The sequence below is a fragment of the Clupea harengus genome, chromosome 7 (assembly GCF_900700415.2).
Source record: "Clupea harengus chromosome 7, Ch_v2.0.2, whole genome shotgun sequence".
Lineage (NCBI taxonomy): Eukaryota > Metazoa > Chordata > Actinopteri > Clupeiformes > Clupeidae > Clupea > Clupea harengus.
In genome coordinates, this window is record NC_045158.1 from 17,998,215 (window position 1) to 18,017,693 (window position 19,479).

The 19,479-nt window shown below is 43.9% G+C and overlaps 2 protein-coding genes across 2 annotated transcripts in view; both read left to right on the forward strand.

Annotated features, from left to right (window-relative positions):
- The first annotated feature begins 1,634 nt into the window (after nucleotides 1-1,634).
- On the forward strand, nucleotides 1,635-9,818 carry fgf5 (fibroblast growth factor 5). The gene is made up of 3 exons (XM_012835115.2): nucleotides 1,635-2,062; nucleotides 3,349-3,452; nucleotides 9,287-9,818. Exons 1-3 carry the CDS (start codon nucleotides 1,750-1,752, stop codon nucleotides 9,653-9,655), a joined length of 786 nt encoding a protein of 261 aa, XP_012690569.2. The 5' UTR covers nucleotides 1,635-1,749; the 3' UTR covers nucleotides 9,656-9,818.
- An 8,236-nt stretch (nucleotides 9,819-18,054) lies between these two features.
- Nucleotides 18,055-19,479, forward strand: part of cfap299 (cilia and flagella associated protein 299) — an 84,632-nt gene continuing 83,207 nt past the window's right edge. Inside the window, exon 1 of the mRNA XM_012835119.2 lies at nucleotides 18,055-18,188. Coding sequence (XP_012690573.1) covers nucleotides 18,078-18,188 — 111 coding nt within the window. The 5' untranslated portion in view covers nucleotides 18,055-18,077. The remainder of the gene's footprint in view (nucleotides 18,189-19,479) is intronic.

The following is a 19,479-nucleotide window of genomic DNA, read 5'->3' on the forward strand; positions in this document are numbered from 1 at the left end:
TTTTCAACATGTACAACAACTTAAGGCAGCCACCCAGGCAGCACACACATCCATGTGCAAAGACAGAGAAACACGAAGCCACCTATTTTTCCCCCACCGACACAAGACGGGAAGACGGTAACATTAATCAGAGACACCAGAGAAAGATTTACACCTTTTCTACACTACTTCAGTATTACACAAACTCAGTGAAAGGTATGTAAGGAATGGGCTATTAGATGAAGAGGTGACAAGAGTGAAACAAACCTGGGCTATGGACACATTTAGAGACTAATGGCCGTCGTAAGGAGTAATGATAACACTTTGAAAATACACAAAATTTAGGGAATTAGCACTCACATAGAATTTGATCTCTTAGTATAGACATGCTGGCTTTCAAGAGTATAATTCAACTGTGATCTCACTGCAGGGTGTCATATGTGTCTAATCCATGTTGTTTGTCTAATCTCTTAAACTGCTGGCAATTCATCACAATTGTGACATTTTATTTTAAGAAATGAAAATCTGATATTGTTAATGAGCCATAAGATACAGTAAAGCAGCAAAGTGTGTTTACTGATTTAATCTCTCTTGCTCTTTCTCTCTCTCTCTCTCTCTCTCTCTCTCTGTGTGTGTGTGTGTGTGTGTGTGTGTGTGTGTGTGTTTGTTCTCATGTGTGAGCTTGTGTGTATGCAAGCATGTGTGAATGGAACATGACATTATGTGTGTCAGTACCATGACTGAATAAACATCGCCCCCTCAGTGAATATGAGAATAAGATAATAATAGCAGGCTCATTGCTCTGCCATGTCCATGTCAGTATGAGGAACTGTAGCCATTGTGCAATTGGCTCAGTTTTTCAGCTAGCCATAATGACATGTGCACTGCGGTCTGTGATGGTCCTGGGCAGATTGTTTTTACCCAAATGTGCCACATTACTTATGTTAGCACATTTGTGCTACAGTCATTTACAGTGCCCTGCTCATATAGCTACAGTATATGAACACCAGAATACCACTTTGGAAAAAAATACTTTTTTTCCGCTCTATAATAAATATGTAATGAAAAGTGATTTCCCACAGCACTCATATGCATTTCATCTTGATCCTGGAGGGATTTCAAAGTCTGAAAGAGGAGAACAATATGCATACATTGCATGGGAGAGATATTGGGAAACGGTCTTTTGATTACATCACTGAAATTACTGTAAGCAACATAATCATTTATATCAAGTATTTTGGCAACAAAAAAATGCAATTCATTCTGTTTTCTTGTGCGTAATGCTAAGTGAACTTTTTAAAACTGACCCGCCACCTGTGGAGTTGGTCTTTCATATCTATATGTTGGACTCGCTGATTGTCTGACTGAAAGTTCAGTTCGGTTTTTAAAGCAACTGCAGAGAGAAGAGAAGAATAACTGGCACTGCCAAACGACCTCTTATTCCCGATATGAAATATTTATGTAGTCTGATTATCTCCAAACATGTTTCCTCGTGCGTAAAATGCGGCACATCTGCATCCTGTGGACGCATTGAAAGATGCGCACCCGCAAATCAGTTTGCGCAAAATAAATAAATAAATAAATAAACCTGCGCAGGACTACTCTTTCTGAGGGGGGATCCTGATGAGATAGCGCGTCCTTCAGAACTGAGGCATGCATCAAGCAGTGAGATCATTCGTGTTATAAATATCTCCTTGCCAGCGGAACTCCTCTCTACTCCAGCGAGCGAGCGCGAGCGACCAGGGTAATGCCCACCAGAGCTGCAAGTGCATGCGTGCGCGCACGGTTCCTCGTGCAGACGACCCGAGACCGACGCAAAAATGCTGGAAGTGGACTCCTAGCGCGCAAAAAGTGTTCCGTCGCGGAAGAATGAATGTTCCTCTCTACGTTGTTCTCTTCGCTCAGCTGATTCGCGCCGCTGCTGTGACTGGATCTATCCGCGTTTCCCCGGAGCAGCAACTGCTGGAGGCTAGCATATCAGGACGCAGGACGGGGAGACTGTACTGTAGGGTCGGCATCGGTTTCCACCTTCAGATTCATCCCGATGGCAGAGTAAACGGGAGCCACGAGCCCAATCAGTTGAGTAAGTTCAAAATAAAAAGGTTAAGTATTCCTTTCAACATTGATCATATACATTTGCGCACAGTTATGAACTGTTGAACTTCTGTACATGAGATAAAAACATTGCCAAGGCACCTACAGCACATGCGTCATTCTTTGAACCTTGTCCTCTATGAGTAATAAACCATCCAGTGCGCATTTTTAACAATGTATAATTTCGCAACTGAAATGAGCTCCAACGTGTACAGGTCATACTCGCACAAGATTTTAAATACATCCCGTGGCTGCAAAAGTACCCGCGATTAATCCAAGGCATGCTTCTCCTGCCTTCCCTTGAAATACGATCGTGAGCCTGGGCACCAAAACATTACACTAGAGCCGTTCCAAATAGATACGCAATGACACTGATGCGATGTGACTTCTCCGGTCCCGGTTAGTTACGTGTCAGGCGTAGGTATGCCGCTCCGTGAGTGATGTGAACCCTGGCGGAGCTCTCGGGCCTGGGGTGCCTGTAAGAGCCTGTTTGTATGTATTGGCAGGTAGGAGTAACAGGTGCGAATGCTCGGAAGAGTGGCTGTGATCGTTCCCATGCCATGTGCAGGATAGCTGTTATCCATTGTATAATTTGAGACATCCCGTCGGGTTAATGTGATGCCGTGCATGCAACATGAGTGAAGTGGGGAGATTGCCACCCTTAATTATGACAAAGTTATGAGGGACCGGCAGTTTATGGGGCAGCAATGGAACCGGAATGGTTTATCATCACTCATTTGCAATATATTAAGGAGGCCAGTGGTGCAGTGGAGGTATGGGCTGAGTTTTTGCTTTTGAAACATTTCATTTAAAAGAAAACGGTTCGGATCCAAGTGTCATGCTTCATATTACCTACAGTGTGTATATGGCAACAGTGCACATAACTGGAACCCTCCATGGGGTAAATGCAGTTTAACTACTTACTACTTGGACCATTTGCTCTTGTACCATGAGTCTATGTAGGTGTTCTGTTGTTTACTAGCTGTTACATGAAACGATGGTCAGTGCACAAGCACAACACCCTGACAGAGTGTCAGCATTGAGATGTGAGAGCGATATGTTATTGTATTCTAAAGTTATGATTATCTTTTTTTAATATAATATGTCTTCATTCCTGTGTCTATGTACTGTTATTTCTCTGATGTGCATTCTAAGGGGACTGGTTCATTCCCTATTCATGTTAGATGTCGAATGGGACAGTCAGGTTTAATGCTGCACGGTAAGGCTACAGGATTAAGGTGATGCTGAGAATGTGTGCTGTCATCCTGCCAACAGGTGTACTGGAGATCTTCGCAATCTCTCAAGGTGTTGTCGGGATCCGAGGAGTTTACAGCAACAGATTTTTGGCCATGAACAAGAGAGGACGTCTACTTGCCACTGTAAGCAAACACTCATCTTAAAGCATCCCGATGCAAAATTACGAACAGGACACAAGATACACAGCATGCTACTGATGGGGTTCTGATGGGAATTCAATGATGACTTTAAACGTTTTTTAAATGGGTTTACATTTTAAATGTTGTTTCAATAATACAGAGACACATTAAAACCCTGTAGCATTTACATATGTAGGCAGTCAATTGGGTCACTGGCAGTTGTGGCTAGCAGAGATCAGGCTTGCAAAAACCTGGCACCTCTGCCTTCGGTTTTCTGCTTTGCTTCAATGAAAATGACATGTAAATAAGACACGCGTGCAGCTGTGCGTATGGCTGGCCTGTAGGCACCTGTAGGTCACTGTTGTAGCTACTCCGCTTAGGTGATGTCCATTGTTTATGCAAAGTTTTGGTGTTGGTCAGGTGCAGATCACCCTCACCATGACAATCTATGACCCGTGATCACCTCGCTAGCGTGCCCGTGTGTGGACATTAGCGACGTATCAGATTCATATTTACATTTATTTACACTGCATGCTCATCTTCAAAACAAAAAAAACCTCATTCACAATGCAAGCCACTTCTGTACACACACGCCTCACTCCGACACCTGACTTAGTAAGTTATAGTCTGCCGCCTGACACAAGCCACTGCTTATTAGCATGTGTTAATGGGAAAAACAGATTGAATCAACGTTCACAGGATATTGGATAGTATTGTGAGGGAGAAACTAGAAGGGAAGAGAAATGTAAGTCTACTGGGTAAGTGAAGCAGAAGCATCGGCTCAGCAGAGATAATGACACAAGCCAAAGACTGTACAGCACTCCAAAATCCCACTGCACTTGCAGGACAGAGAGCTGGGAAGAGAAAATGCGCCACTTGTGTCTCGTCATTTATGTCTAGTATGTTATTTTTTGGAGAATGCATCTGTTTGGGTTTATATGGGAGCAAATGTCGTTTAGGTCAAATTGAGATGTTCTCTGCAGAGCACAATGCATGTTCTAATATGCATGAGTCTTGCATGGGTCTTTCAAGGTTTAGTGCAGCAGAACTATTATTAAGTGGAACCAAAAGGGGTTCTACTGTGAAAGAACGTGAAACAGACAGTGTGTCCCAACTTGTATAGAATATAAAACTGGACATCAGCATGCGTTCCTATGAAAGTTGGTCTGACAGTGCCATTTGAGAAATATTAACTGGGCCATACCATGCAGAGTTTAACTCTTGGGCCCACTCCAAAACAGCCTGACTATGCCCATATAAAATGCCCATATAAACCTGCGGTGTTGAATTCCACAGCTTTTACGACAGTCATCATACGATAGTGTGTCTGTGTGCTCAAGAAAGGTCGTAATATCTTCCCTTTCGCGTGTCCTCTTTAAGAGCTTGATGGTGGCACTGTTTCAGAACCTCTGGGCCAGGGGTCACTGCAAAGCACTCCTTCCATTTCCTCTTGGCCCACTCCACACTCCAGACGACGCGGCAGCTGATGCGTCCGCTGCCTCTGAAGTCCTCCTGTCAAAATGTCGCTCGACTTTATCAGCCACTCAGTTACACAGAGAGTGTCAGCGTGTAAATTTGACAGAGAGAAAAATAGACAAAGAGAGAAAGTAAGATGGAAAGGACAGGAGTGTGGTGTTTGAGAGATGAGAGAGAGAAAGAGAGAGGGAGAGAGAAAGAGAGAGAGAGGAGGAAAGGTGACTAAGAGAAAGAGACAAAGATGGAGGTAGAGAGGTGGAAGGTGAGTCACAAACAGAGAGTCTGGGAGAGTTTGTGTGAGACACTGAAGAGAAGCAAGTGAGAGTGAGGTAGGAAATGGTGTGTGTGTGTGTCTGATTGTATGTGTGTCTGTGTGTCTGTGTGTCTGTGTGTATGTGTGTCTGTGTGTGGGTGTGTGTGTGCGTGTGCGTGTGTGTGTGTGTGTGAGGGGGGCAAACAGAAAGGGGATGAGGCAACGAAACAAAGAGAGTGGATGACTGAGTCAAAGAGATTGATGGAGACAGAAAGTGTGAGAGAGCGAAGGAATGAGACAGCGAGGGTGAGCGAGGGAGCAGAGGAACGCATGAGAGAGAGAGAGAGAGAATGAGTGAGAGAGAAAGAAAACACATAAATCTAAAGATGAGCCCCTAATCCACCGCAGACATAAGCAACAATCAGGGCAGCTGTGGCAGATCCATCAGTTGCGAATTAGCCCGTGATTCTCCCCAGCCCCGGCTACAGTTGCAGACGCTTATTTAATGGCCTCCTTCAGAGCCCAGTGCCCCTGCTCCGCGCACGCGGCCTCAGCGAGGGGGTGGGGGGAGGAGACTGCGGCGGTCTGAGTGTGTGTGTGTATGTGTGGGTGGGTGGGTGGGGGTCGAGTATCAGGTGACACACACCGTCTTATGTAGTTGCGCCGCTGTCATATTTAATATTTAGATGTTTTCGCAGCGGGCGATTTATCGGCCGAGCGGCGGTGCGGGGGACAGATGCACGCTGCTCGCAGTGACCCGACCCAGCACGCCATTACAAACATAATCTTCCCAAAGGTCACGGGGTCACCTGGATTTATTGAGTAAACACTGAGAGAGGAAGAGAGTCAGTGAGGGAGTTTATGAGAGAAAGATACACAGTGAGAAAGAGAGAGAGAGATAGAAACAGAGAGAGAGAGAGGAATGGAGAGAGAAACAGACAGAGAGAGAGAGAGAGAGAGAGAGAGAGAGAGAGAGAGAGAGAGAGAGAGAGAGAGAGAGGAAGAGGCAGGCCAGGTTCCAGACAAGGTTACGTTACGAACGTGGATAACAACCCTCATTTCCCTCTTATCATTGCCCCTTGCTGTCCAAGAAAATGAAGGACCTCAGAGAAGGCAAGCGTGCTCTCTTGGGCCTGCCGTCTCTATAGACCCCACTTGACCCTTGGCCAGACCTGTACCAGACTCGGGCCAACTCTCTAGACTCTAGATCCACACACACACACACACACACACACACACACACACATACGCGCACACACACACACATCTCAAATCTCACACAGCCCTCCTTCTCTCAGAGAGAACCATGGGAAAGGAAGTGATGCGGAGCGGCATCGGACGGCCACAAATCACTCCGGCCTCAGGCAGGTTAAACAGCTGTGACATGGCCGGGGGTTTTACTGCTGGACGCCTACTGCCCACTACCTACTACTCCATTCCCGCGGTCGACACGTAGGCGTTTCATACGCCGCCATGCGGCTCCCTTAAGCTTGGAGGAATGTCCGTGTAATGCCACCAACTGGAGCCTGTCTGGGGGGGGGGGGGGGGCATTTAAACAGCCCCCCCCCCCTTTGAGCTGCTTGTCAAAGCTTGACAGAAACCACATCTGTAAGGGGACTGCTGACTGTCAGACATATTGTTGTTCAAGAGCATTGACGTAATTATCTGTTGTCCTAAGCCCTGAGAAGTCTCTGATTAAAATGCAAAATAACACCCTGAGGCAGTGGTGGTGGGGAGGCTGCAGAGAGATGGACTCTTGGCGTTTGTGTTATGGCAGATCTGGCTGTGACTGGCATGTTTAGAAAATATTGTAATGGCACCGTTTTTCTGCTATGCTGCACTCTTCGACATAGCAGAACTGTTGTTGTTTTTACAGCATCCAGAGGTTAAGCAAGGCCTGTCGATGATGAGAGAGCAGTCATCCCTGCGCTCACATCGTGATTTCCCAGAAAGTTTATTTTTAGGGCTTATGCGAAGTGCTTCACAAAAAGATATCCCATTATCCCAATTAAGGCTGAGACAAAATACAGGAAAAGCTCCTCACTATAAATTGTTATTGTTGCCAGAGGCCAGGTTCATTGCCTGTGTTTCCCCATTCGTTTTTAATCATTAGTCATTTTCAAGAATTGCGGGGAGGGTCGCTACATTTATCGAACTGGAATGGCATCAACACCTGCCCTGACCATACCTCTGAAGCCTCTCTTTCTAGTCAAACATATGAAGAGATGACATAACGGGAAACGCATGTCTGAGTGTGGGTTGGGTACTCCATAAAAATGTACAGCCTGGAGCTCTGGCAGAGGCGTTGACCTTTAGGGTTACGACTGCATTTGTGAAACCTAAGCCCCCTGCGGGTGCCCCCCCCATGAACCAAAATGATTGGCACAAAAACACAGCTTATGTCTTCCCCTCCCTCCTTCTCCTAGTCCCTGCCCTGCCCGGGATAAAGTTATTTCACGGAGTAATGAGTTTTCAGCTTGTACAAAGGCAACCCTAGCCCCTGTCAGTCACGGGCACCCTTTGATAGGCCAGAGTCATTTCGATGACTTTGAGCCTAGCCGCAGATAAAAGTAAGTCCCCTGTAATTATCCGGTACCCCCCCCCCCCCCCACACTTCCCCCTTCCCTGCGTCCCATTCTGCGGGATCAGGGGCTGTAATCTTGCGGGCTTCATTTCATTAGCCTTCATCGTTCGCACTAACTCAATCACTGTGCCGCGTGGCTCTATCTGCAACCAGCTGCCAACACTGGGCATGGACAATGCACCCATGATGATTACAGGCTGTACGGACGCGGCGCGAAAGCCTTTGTCACTGCACTAGTTTCTATTTCTGGATAAAAAAAAAGTTGAAACGCGGGATGATAATGGTAATTAGGTAGCCTACACAGTAATGGTCGCAGAAGTCTCAGTTGGTCTTAGTGAGACCGACATGGAACTGAGTTATTAAACTAAAAGTTTTATTCGGGAATGTTCAGGAGCAGGTTGGATGACCAAGGTGTTGAAGGTGTCAAAGTATCATAACATGTGCCTGATCTCGGTGCTTATACATTGTGCGGATATACTTCTTAAAAAGTTGTAGACCTTATTATTCAAATGTCTTCAGTTAAGCTTTTTACACTTTTTACAGTGTAAGCCATTACATTTAGGTAATCTGGTGTTTTGACAGAACATTTCTGGGGAGAAATGTAATTTGAGGTTAAGATTAATTATGTTCTCATATCCCTCTCACTGCTAAACCTCTCTCTGTTTGGTTTATATCTCTCCTTTGGCATCTATTGGGACTATCAGGTATAACTGAAAAATAGATAATCATAGATAATCGGTACTATTTATCCCCCAAGATGATTCCCCAAGAGTCAATTTACTTTTCACTCATGCCTGATTGTCACAATAGATGTCAAAGGAGAGATATAAACAAAACAGCTAGAGCTTAGCAGTAGCTTTTACTATCCAATACATGAACTACATTGGGCTCAACAACACATTTCTCCATGATGACACTCTCCTTTCTGGAATGATGGTTATCTTGGGGATAATTGTTCTACTGCCTGTGGATGAAGCAATGTAGCCAACTATCTTGAATATCTTGTAGCCCATGTGTGTGGGGAAGAAAAAAACAAAAAGAAACGTTTATTCGATGAGTAGTTCCCAGAAAAGGACTCTCGTGGTGATTTCAGTTCCTCAGACTTAAAGGCAATTATCTAATTAACGAGCAGCAGGAGACAAATAGCGTAGGTAACAGTGCACTAAGTCAACACCAACCCAGATGGGTCCCAGCTGAAGGCTTGGAACAGCCTGCGACAGGGAGCCTGAGCATCGTTTGCTTACGGTGATTAGTGCGGTGTTTAATGCCCAAAGGTTCGACTTTCAGTGTCAGCCCTAATTTATCTGCTGCTCGCCGCCTTGCCTGCTCGTCATTATGTTCACATGTATGCATGCATATGCTGTGTGCCCGCGGGGCTGATGGAGGGTTAAACATATGCGCCGCTCCTTGGCCTGCCTCTGGAGCTGTCAGTGTCCTGTCAGTCCGGCTGCTTGTTCCTGGGTGGGTTTGTTTGGTTTTGTTTATTGTATTATATTTCCCTCTCTCCGTCTTTCTCCCCCTCAGGAGACGTTCACAGAAGACTGCAAATTCCGGGAGCGTTTCCAAGAGAACAGCTACAACACGTACGCGTCGGTGGCCCACGGAGGGCGCCGGTCGGGACGGCAGTGGTACGTGGCACTTAACAAGCGCGGCAAGGCCAAGATGGGCTCCAGCCCGCGGGTCAAGGCACAGCACGTGTCCACTCACTTCCTGCCGCGCTTCTCGCTTCACGAGAGGATCCAGCATGGGTTCACCATCACTGAGCGTGGCCAGGAGACCAAAACTCCACCACACCGGGACTCACCTAAAGCTCCTGCACCAAAGACATCTATCGGTACTGGACAGAGGCAGACCCAGCCTGTTAAATACTGGCCCAAGTACCGGTTTGGGTGAAACACACTACGTTCTAAAGCAGGACTAAGGCCGGGGACAGGACAGAAAGAGGTGTTGTGGACTTCAGGTGCCACAGAGAAGCAGATTCCTGTTTGGGAAGTTTCTGGACGAGTCACGTTCAGAGCTTGTGAAGCATTCCGACCGTTACTTAAGTGTCAACCAAAGAGCTGGTTGGTCCAGGCATGGGACGGTTGTGGAGGAATGGACAGAACAAATACTGTGCTTTGCCCGTGTGTATGAACAGGGTATATTCTTCCCAACATGCCACATAAGGTGTGACTGAGAACAGAGGAAACTATCTGCCTTTGTGTTTATGATATTTTATTTTATATTTTTTACAAAAATGGATGTACTTCCTGGTGCATAAGACAGCATCATTCATCGTACAGACTTAATTCAAGCTGTTTTAGAAGAGGTTTATCCCTCTTTTTTTATACTACCAAAGGAAAATCCTCATTTTTATATAGTAATTTATATAGTCACATAACTCTGTAAATGCTGTATTTAAATTTTGCAACATAAACTTCATACTTTATAAATATTCATCATTAAATAAAAAAGCAAACACAATTTTGTATTTTTCATGTAGCCTACTGTGTGAAATGAGTTGATAAACTCTCAAGAATGAGTCTGATTGTAAAAGCTGCAGATCCAGTTTCCCCACAGGACAACTGCAGAAGCCTATTAAAACTATCATTTCAACTAGCTGTCTTGCAAACACACACACACACACACACACACACACACACACACACACACACACACACACACACACACACACACACACACACACACACACACACACACACATATATACACAGAAATACACACACACACACACACACACACACACACACACACACACACACACACACACACACACACACTCACACTCACCAGAAAAGCATCCCATCCTGACCTGGCAGCATTCCGCACAGGAGAGGCGTTCCATGTGGATAAAGATGTCTCTCTGGAGCCGCTCCTCTCCGTGATGTGAGGGAGCAGGAGGCCCCCCGGCCCCCCGGCCCCAGCTCCGGCCCCAGACATGACTGTAGTCGTCTGCGTATCGAATGGCAGGCGGCAGTGGAATGCTGTGGCTCACGGCAAAGCTCCAGCACTGCCATTACTGACCCTATCCGCACAGCTGCCTCTGCTTCAATGACTTTCCCCGCTTTCTTATCTCTGGAAATTGTAAAATAAATATGTGGAAAACACCAGGACCTAAAGTGATGTGAAGCTTGATGTTTTTTTTTTCCATAGTCCATAGTGATAATTATGTTGTGAAAAGAAACAAATGTCTTGTCAATGCCACACAACCACGATGATGTATTTTTAGAACGGCAATTAAAAGATTGTTATGTGTTACACAGGTGCATACAGTATATGATACCGAGTCCAAAGATGGTTAAAACATTGCTTTATGTAAAATTCAAGGTTTCTTAAATAGTACTGTTTTCTAAATGACCTTCACGTTTCGCATCTACAGTGGATGCATAGTTACGTGCCAGTCACCGGAGACCTGAGCAGTCATTTCCATCCAGATTGGCAGCTGGAGTTGCATGAGAGGGCATGTAGGTCAGCCTGACACTGGAAGCAGTGATGAACACAACATGGGTCTGTGCGTCCATGCCCATTACCTCAGCCAGACCACTAGGCCTGGGTGGTTGGGTGGTGCCGTGGGCTCGGTGGAAATGGTCAAACCTTGATTACATTTTTTAACAATCATTTTCACACTTGACTCAATTCCATGTCCACTTTTTCAAAGCTCTTCAAACAAACACCTGAGCACATCAGTTAAGCTTTCATGCAAAATGCACTACCAGTACAACCACCAAAATACATTGAAATAAAAAAAACACAAAAAGATTAGGCACAAAAAAAGTGCATATATACGATATGGTGCCATATCCACAATTGTTTTGCATAATTTAGTGTTTGCAAAAAAAAAAGTATGACACTGCTTTTTACAGTATATACTGTAATATCAAACAAATTAATCTGAAATACTGCAAGATGATTCATGACAGCAGTATGTTGCATGCTTTTCAGTTCACTAAGTGAAACAAAAACACAACATGCTACCATTAGATGTCTACTGTAGCCCTAATGCTGATCTATTGGCTTGCCTTTTAAAATACTGTAGATACCACTATTAAGTTTGGCATCAGAGGTAGAGTGGTTAGTTCTCCTACATAACAAAAAGCCAACCCGGATCCAGTTCCTGGGCAATACAGGATGCCATTGTAAGTTGCTTTGGGTAAAAGTGTCTGTTAAGTACCAGACCTTTACTGCATTTGTGGGTCACTTTTTGTCATTGATACCCCATGCAGTAATGGTGGAAAAATCTTTATTTTATTTTATTTACACTACATGCATGCACATTTCAATGCAAATGTTGTATTACATTAAAACAAAGCAGGTGTCACTGCAATATTGACATCTGAGCTTGCTGGCCCGCCCTGGGAGAAGTGAGGTCATAATGGACCACTTACCATGGCAACGGAATTCTTTTGCCTTTACTTTTTTCCTTCTTTTTGTGTGTTTGTTTTTCGATCGCTCTAGTGGGAGTCCAAGGTTCCGTTCTCTTTTGGCATTAGAGGATTACAGCCCCCCCTTCTAAAGCTTCTATCACAGCCAAGACAACCCCCTCCTCACACACACAAACACACACACACACACACACACACACACACACACACACACACACACACACACACACACACTATCCTCCTCTCCACTCCTGCCTCTAGGCCTTGGCCTGCTGTAGAGAACCTCTCCATCTCAGACACAGAGGGAGGGAGCAGAAGCTCTAATCAGAACCCACAGCTGGCCAGTGACACCAGCATGCTGAGGAGCCTGAACAGCAGATAAACCCCATCAGGCCTTGGTCAGGTGCAATCTGTTCACTAGGGAAAGGGCCGCTTACCACGCTGTGGCCAATTAAAAGCGCTGTAGCTGCCTGAGCTTCTCTCTCTCTCTCTCTCTCTCTCTCTCTCTCTCTCTCTCTCTCTCTCTCTCTCTCTCTCTCTTTCTCTCTCTCTCAACCACTCACTCATTATCTGTCTGTCTGTCTCATCCTCTGTCTCTCTGTCCGTATCTCTCATTCCCTCTCTCAGTCTCACTCACCCTTGAATCGTGTGTTTACATGATGGTATAATTCGAATCTTTGCTTAGTCGGACTATGCTTTCTTTCGAGGGTAGGTGCTATTATCCCAATATACATGGCAGTGAATAAATCGAATCATTGGCCGAAAGCATGTCATATCCGATACGATAGGTGGCGCTGTTTTTATTACAACTAGTGGTGATACAGCCCTTTCCGCTTGACCTCTTCACCACTACCAATAACAACAACAGTTGATTGAGCATGAATCGCGTCTGTTCATCGGTCCAGAAATGCGTGTTGCCTCTTGGGTTGTTTGTTTGTTTGTTTGTTTGTTTCTGCCAGGCCGATGTGTTTATAAGTTACATTATTCAAAGGTGAAAGATAAAAGGCGAGAGAAACGCACGCACATTCACACACGCGCGCAAATAATGGGTTACAGCCTAAACGCATTGCCCTTCTGCCAGTTGCATCAAATTGTTTTAGTACTTCTTCGCTGTCGATTTCCAAATCTGTGTGAATATTCATGAGAGCAAGTCCAGTCAGTCTTTTCGTAGATAGATACAAGACCTTCAGGACGCAACTGTTTGGCTAGAAATTTGCCAAACTTTCCAGGGCTTGATAAAGTTCACTGCGTAACTCATTTAGCTGTTTCCAGCTCTGTATCTGCATCGTCAACGCTGGGCATTAGTTGTCTGTACTCCGATTTTATAGTTTCCCCATTTTAATAAATATGCGTTCATGATATATTTTCCTCCTCGCGTAGCAGAAGGTACGCACAGTGCGTACGGCTGCATGCGCCACTGGAACTCTGTGCAATTAATACAATACATAATAGGCTAATTGATACAATATCTCCTCGTTTGAGTGTGGTTGTTTGAGTGCAATGGTAGTGTATGATCGATGTTGTCTATAAAGGTATTTAGGTAAAGGTATTTACGGGAAAATATCTCGATCCACCTGTCACGTCTCTGTCTTTAGAGGGCAGCGCCAAATAACTGAACACAACTAAACTCACGCGTGCCTCGCGGCCACAATACCAAATTTCATCATATTTGATAGAATGAAGGACATATTAGTTGTGAATAGTATCACCGAGTTTGATAGGTATTGGTCAGGTAATAGCCGAGTGACAGCTGATTTGCTTTCTGATTTGACAGTATTTATTCGTGGTTTTTTTCAGCGCCAGATAACTGAACACAACTAAAGTCACGCGTGCCTCGCGGGCACAATACCAAATTTCATCATATTTCATAGAATGAAGGACATATTAGTTGTGAATAGTATCACCGAGTTTGATAGGTATTGGTCAGGTAATAGCCGAGTGACAGCTGATTTGCTTTCTGATTTAACAGTACTTATTCGTGGGTTTTTTCAGCGCCAGATAACTGAACACAACTAAACTCACGCGTGCCTCGCGGGCACAATACCAAATTTCATCATATTTGATAAAATGAAGGACAAATTAGTTGTGAATAGTATCACCAAGTTTGACAGGTATTGGTCAGGGGAGACGGCCCAGTGTTCCGAAAGCCCGATATTCCGAAATCTCAATATTCCGAAAAATAGTCCCCCTGGCAAAATTTAGAAATATTTTAAGTGGCACAAAACACTCAAAGCATTTAGTTTGCACAGCAGAGCGGAGACGCTCACCGGGCTATCACGCATATAACTTTTCCTAGGAAATATTTGTTAACTTAGCCTACTCTGGTTTTGAATATGGGGTAGGCTACCACTCATGCGAAGGAAATCACCGGCAGATTGTCGCAGGACATTACGCAGATCTTGTCAAGCACTGACAAAGCATGCATGCGTTGGCAATCATACAAATATTTTTGTATCATCGCGATGCAAATGCATGTGTGTATAATAATATTCTGAATTCAAGTTAATGCTTGTGAAAGAAAGGCATTTATATGTTTATGATTGTGTGATTCATTGGGATGTGCATGTGGGCAATAGTGGTTCACGTTGCTGTACTCACAATTTCGGAACAGCGGGCTGTCGGAAAAATGGGCTTTCGGAACATTGCCATGGAACCTTGGTCAGGTAATAGCCGAGTGACAGCTGATTTGACAGTACTGCTGTTGTTTTAAGCAAATAAAATGTGGAACGTCCTTATACGTGTTTAAGGAGGGGTTGTAAAGGTGCTCATATCTTCGGACCTCTTCTGTTATGTTTGTTCATAATCAACAAGAATAAGCTTGTGAGACAGTCTGCAGGATATTCATAAAAAACCGTGTCATTAGTATGAACAGTTGAGACAACTTATCCCTCTTTCGTCTTCCGGGTCACGACCTGGCAGGGAGAGAGGGAGCATGCGCAAAGACGCAAAGTCCAGTTCCTTATCCAATTCACCGTTACATGCCGCAATAGTCGAACTATCAACTGGATCGGATCGAGTTATCCAGGGGTGTTAGTCCGACTATGTGCGGTCCGACTACGATCCGACTAAGGTGCTTACATGAAACGGATAATGCGATTTCAGTCCGACTAAGGCAGTTATTCGAATCCATGTAACCACGGTCAGTGTTTGTCATCCCCATCCTCTCAATCCCTTTTTTCTACTTCTCTCTCTGGTAATTTATTGCCTATTTAAAATTCACCCACCGACACAATTATTCTGTGACCAGATGGTCACTTGATGGCATTGAACACATTTAACATTATGATTTGTTAGGGAATGACTACTGACGATAAATAAATATTACACTAACACGACCACTACAATGAAATCACACAGAAACATTTACAAATACATATAACCACACTATATAGTACTATACTATAATTTGTAATCAGTGTTGCACAGAATACGCAGCCTTTCCATTTGCACAGTATATGTCTGCAAACACTACTCCTATGTTTCACATTGTCTTATCTCATAGTGGCACAATATACATTGTGATGTACTGAGTCATTCTTTACGTCACGCATTATGCAACATACATATATGTAATACAGTCAGACCCGCTCCGTTCATACGGAAGGCCAGTGTTTACTGCCGTCCCATATAACACATCATTGCACGGGCCTGGCGAAGTTAATGATTCACATTCTACAATCCTGCAACATTTTCCTCATTCCAACTAGGTCATTAGTAGACTGAAAGACTGAAGGACAAGACTGGAATGGATGCAGAGGATATATTTCTGGTGCTGGTCCTGAGTCAGTCAAGGCTTGGTGTAGCCACAGACACTCTCCCTCCCACTATTATAACCCCCCCCACCCACAGAGTTTGGTCTTAATCACACCTCAGTCATGTTCAGTGGAGCGTGTGTCTGACTGCAGACTAATCTCAACATGGAACCCCCGTCTAATCTGACAAACAGTTTTAAGGGGAACACATTTCATCCACGCAGGGCTTGCAAAGACCCGATGGAGCACATTCACAAGGGGTGGAGTTGGGGGTGTTCTGGAGAGCACCCTCGGTCTCTAAGCTGTGGCTCATGCAGATTTTTCGATTCTTTTTCGAAGGAACAGAAATGTGGGGCCGTTTTAAGGGAAATGTTTCAAGGGATTAACGATGAATGGGCTAGGCTATCAAAACTAGGGGTGGCTGGCTCCTAACAACTACAATACTCAAGCTAAATCTAACGTGGCAAAACACAGGTCCAAATCCTGAAGCCCGAAATGGCGTGAAAGGGGATCACATGAAAGGGCTGGGGATCTGTTGGAATTCAGTACCCTACAAGATCAAAGACACTCAAACAGAAAGAAAACTGGGAAAACTCAATTCAGTTGCATAATGCCATTTTGCAATACATGCCCATGTGCGTCACAAGCCAGACGTGAACCCACTTACACACACAAACACACACACTTGCCCATACCCAGGCACAGACATGCAAGGACACACAGATAAAAATGTCAACACCCTTACACACATACACCCACATACACAGAGAGAGAGAGAGAGACAGAGACAGAGAGAGACAGAGACTAATACACAATGCATTACGTCATCATACTGATCCCATCCCATTACCTCTAAGGGGTAGCACCTTAGAGATGCATAACACACTCTCCTCATCTTATGCTGTAGTCTGCGAGTATAACAAAAGCATTGCCCCCACAGCATCATTCAGGGAGAACAGAACAGTGGCTCCAAATAAATAATTTACATGTGTGTGGTGAATAATAAAAATGTCTCCTAATGTCTGGATGTAAAAATACAATGCAGGCAGCCGAAAAGGTTAAGTTTGCGTGACTGGACCAGCAGACATTGAGTCAGGTGTGTGGGGAGGTGTCATGACTCAATGACCTCGAGAACATAACAATGCACTCAAACAGGAGAGAAGCGGAGTGGAGCACACAGTGTGGGGCGTCTGTCTCATGTCAGAAAATGTGTTGTAAAATAGAATATTTCTAAGATTAACTTTGCAATACGTATATTATATGAATATTAATATTTTCTACATTTGCCTATTTTTGACTCACAAGTTACAGGGGTCTTCTATCCATTTTTGAAAAGTCACATTCACAAGGGGTGGCCAAAAGTCAAAAGTACTTTTTGTGATTTTTGTTTCCTACATAATATTTTTATGTGGTTTCTACATTCTACATTTTTTAGGTGCAATCCTAATATTTAAACAATGTCATTAAAATGTCAGTGGACTGATTGTCTTAGCTAGGATAGTTCACGGCGGAAATCCTAGCCTAGCTCACAGAGGCAGGTGAGATGTAGTCTCTGAGGTAGATGAACATTATAAAATGCAAAAACGCTGTCAAAATGCAAAGAGAAGTATCAATGCATGCTATTTTATTCTCATAACACCATGGCATTCAGGCATTTGTTTCAAGATATAGACCAGACATGTTTCTGAACATACTTGGCGACTGATTGGTCATTTTGGTCTAAGCTGGACAAAAGTCTGCACACCCAATTTGCCTACATGCTGTGTTCTGTGATTGATTAGGCTACAATTTGGCTAAACCTATAGTTTTAACCAGTTTTGATGTCACAATTAGTCCATCTGAGGCTGCCCTAAGCACGCTTGATTAAAGCAAGTGTAATCATAGTGCTGTTTAGCTGATTAGCTCAATTGGGTGTGACTGGGTAATCATAAATGCCTCTGATAAGTTCAATAGGTATTCAGGACAAAGGCTATAACATGTAATGACTCCAGGAACAGGATCAGCAGACTACCTTATCTACCTTATCTAGAGCATCCCATGTAATTACTGAAGCATTTCAATGGAGTCTCATAGAACAATACATAATATGTAGCTATGCAGGAGGTGCAAGTACATGCTTTTGGAACCCTGGCGCACATGACTCGTTCCCATGGAAACACTTTAGTGTACACTTTACCCAACATGGAGGAGGACAACGCAGCCGCGGCTCTTAATAGTATCGTGACTGAATTTCATTCGTATGAAGATTTTCTTGATTCTCAGATTACGTCTTTGGATTTATACTACCTAGAGGTAATGTCTGCCTTTTTTTTTTAATGCCATGCTTTGTAGCAGATTCTGTTACGAACGTATCTAGGATAGCTGTCTCTAGATAACCTAGTTATCGCTAGATAACCTCGTTAAGTTAGGTTCATGTTAATGTAACGTTAGATAGCGTTGACAGGAAGATACCCTGACTTTGCCAGTTGGTTGTCGTGTCTAAAGGCTGAGTCTAAATGTTCTGTTGCAAGTTACAAAGCCAAACACAACGTTTCTCAAAGCTACGTCTTCAGACCAGGGTGCATGTGAGGTCTTTCCATCGAGCATTATATCCAAATAATAAAGCTTATTAATAAGCTATGCAATTGTTACAGGTATTTTTTTTAAACATTTCAATTCGGTTCAAGTCTAACTTACTCTATGGACTTGTCTAGAAATGTGCAGCCTACTTTCTTGGTCCAGTCCATACTACTCATTGTAGTGTTTTTATTGATGTAAGATAGCTCTTTGAACACTAGGTGGTGGCATAGCACTGTGAGCCAGTTCCAGAATGTTCTCTCCTCCTGATAAACATCCTCTCACACAGTAAATGTAATCTGCCTTGTTTTGTTTAGGCTTCATTATGTAAAAAGCCAGAATATCTTTCACACCAGCGGTTTGTTTGAGTGGGTTTAAAGCTGTCAGCCATAAAGGTTTAGTTGGGATTTGCGATGACATTTTGTGTTTGTGATTGTGTTTATCAGTCTTCCTATTGTTTTTTTTTTCTCTTTTTCTTTCTTCATTTTTTTTATAAAATTGCGCTGTCTTTTGTCTTTTCAAACATTCAGTTTAACAAAGCTGTCTCAAAGTGCTGATATTACCATTTTTGCCTGTTTCAGCTTTAAGAAAGAGTTGTGAATGTGCCAGCCTATTTAAAGTCTAATTTACCCAAGGCCACTGTGTTTGTCAGTGCAGATATGAAGTATAAACTCACCTCATGAAATATGTAGATGGATCATCTTATCAGTGCAGTCTGGTAAACTGCTTCATGGTGGCCATGGACTTATTGAAAACACATGTGGGTCAAGCCTTCCCACATTGAACCTATTAAAAAATAATCACCTGATAAGGGCAATAGAACAAATAGCAATCATTTACCAAATTCCTTTATTGTCATCACTAGGCGTAGATACATTCCTCTACCAGGGCAAAAGGTATCCCACTTTTTTCTCTGGCTATGCCGATTCTTATCACGTGTAGCCCACTGTGGATTTAAGCACCTAACCTTGGCCTTGAATCTCCTGTCGTAAGTGTTAAATAATCGCCTGAAGTAAGTAGGCCAAGT

What these genes read in the sequence shown, in the direction of transcription:
- fgf5 (XM_012835115.2), top strand. Translation starts at nt 1,750, where the DNA reads ATGCGTGCGCGCACGGTTCCTCGTGCAGACGACCCGAGACCGACGCAA. An exon ending in CCACGAGCCCAATCAGTTGA is followed by an intron (nt 2,063 to 3,348) that starts GTAAGTTCAAAA and finishes TCCTGCCAACAG; the next exon opens with GTGTACTGGAGATCTTCGCA. An exon ending in GAGGACGTCTACTTGCCACT is followed by an intron (nt 3,453 to 9,286) that starts GTAAGCAAACAC and finishes TCTCCCCCTCAG; the next exon opens with GAGACGTTCACAGAAGACTG.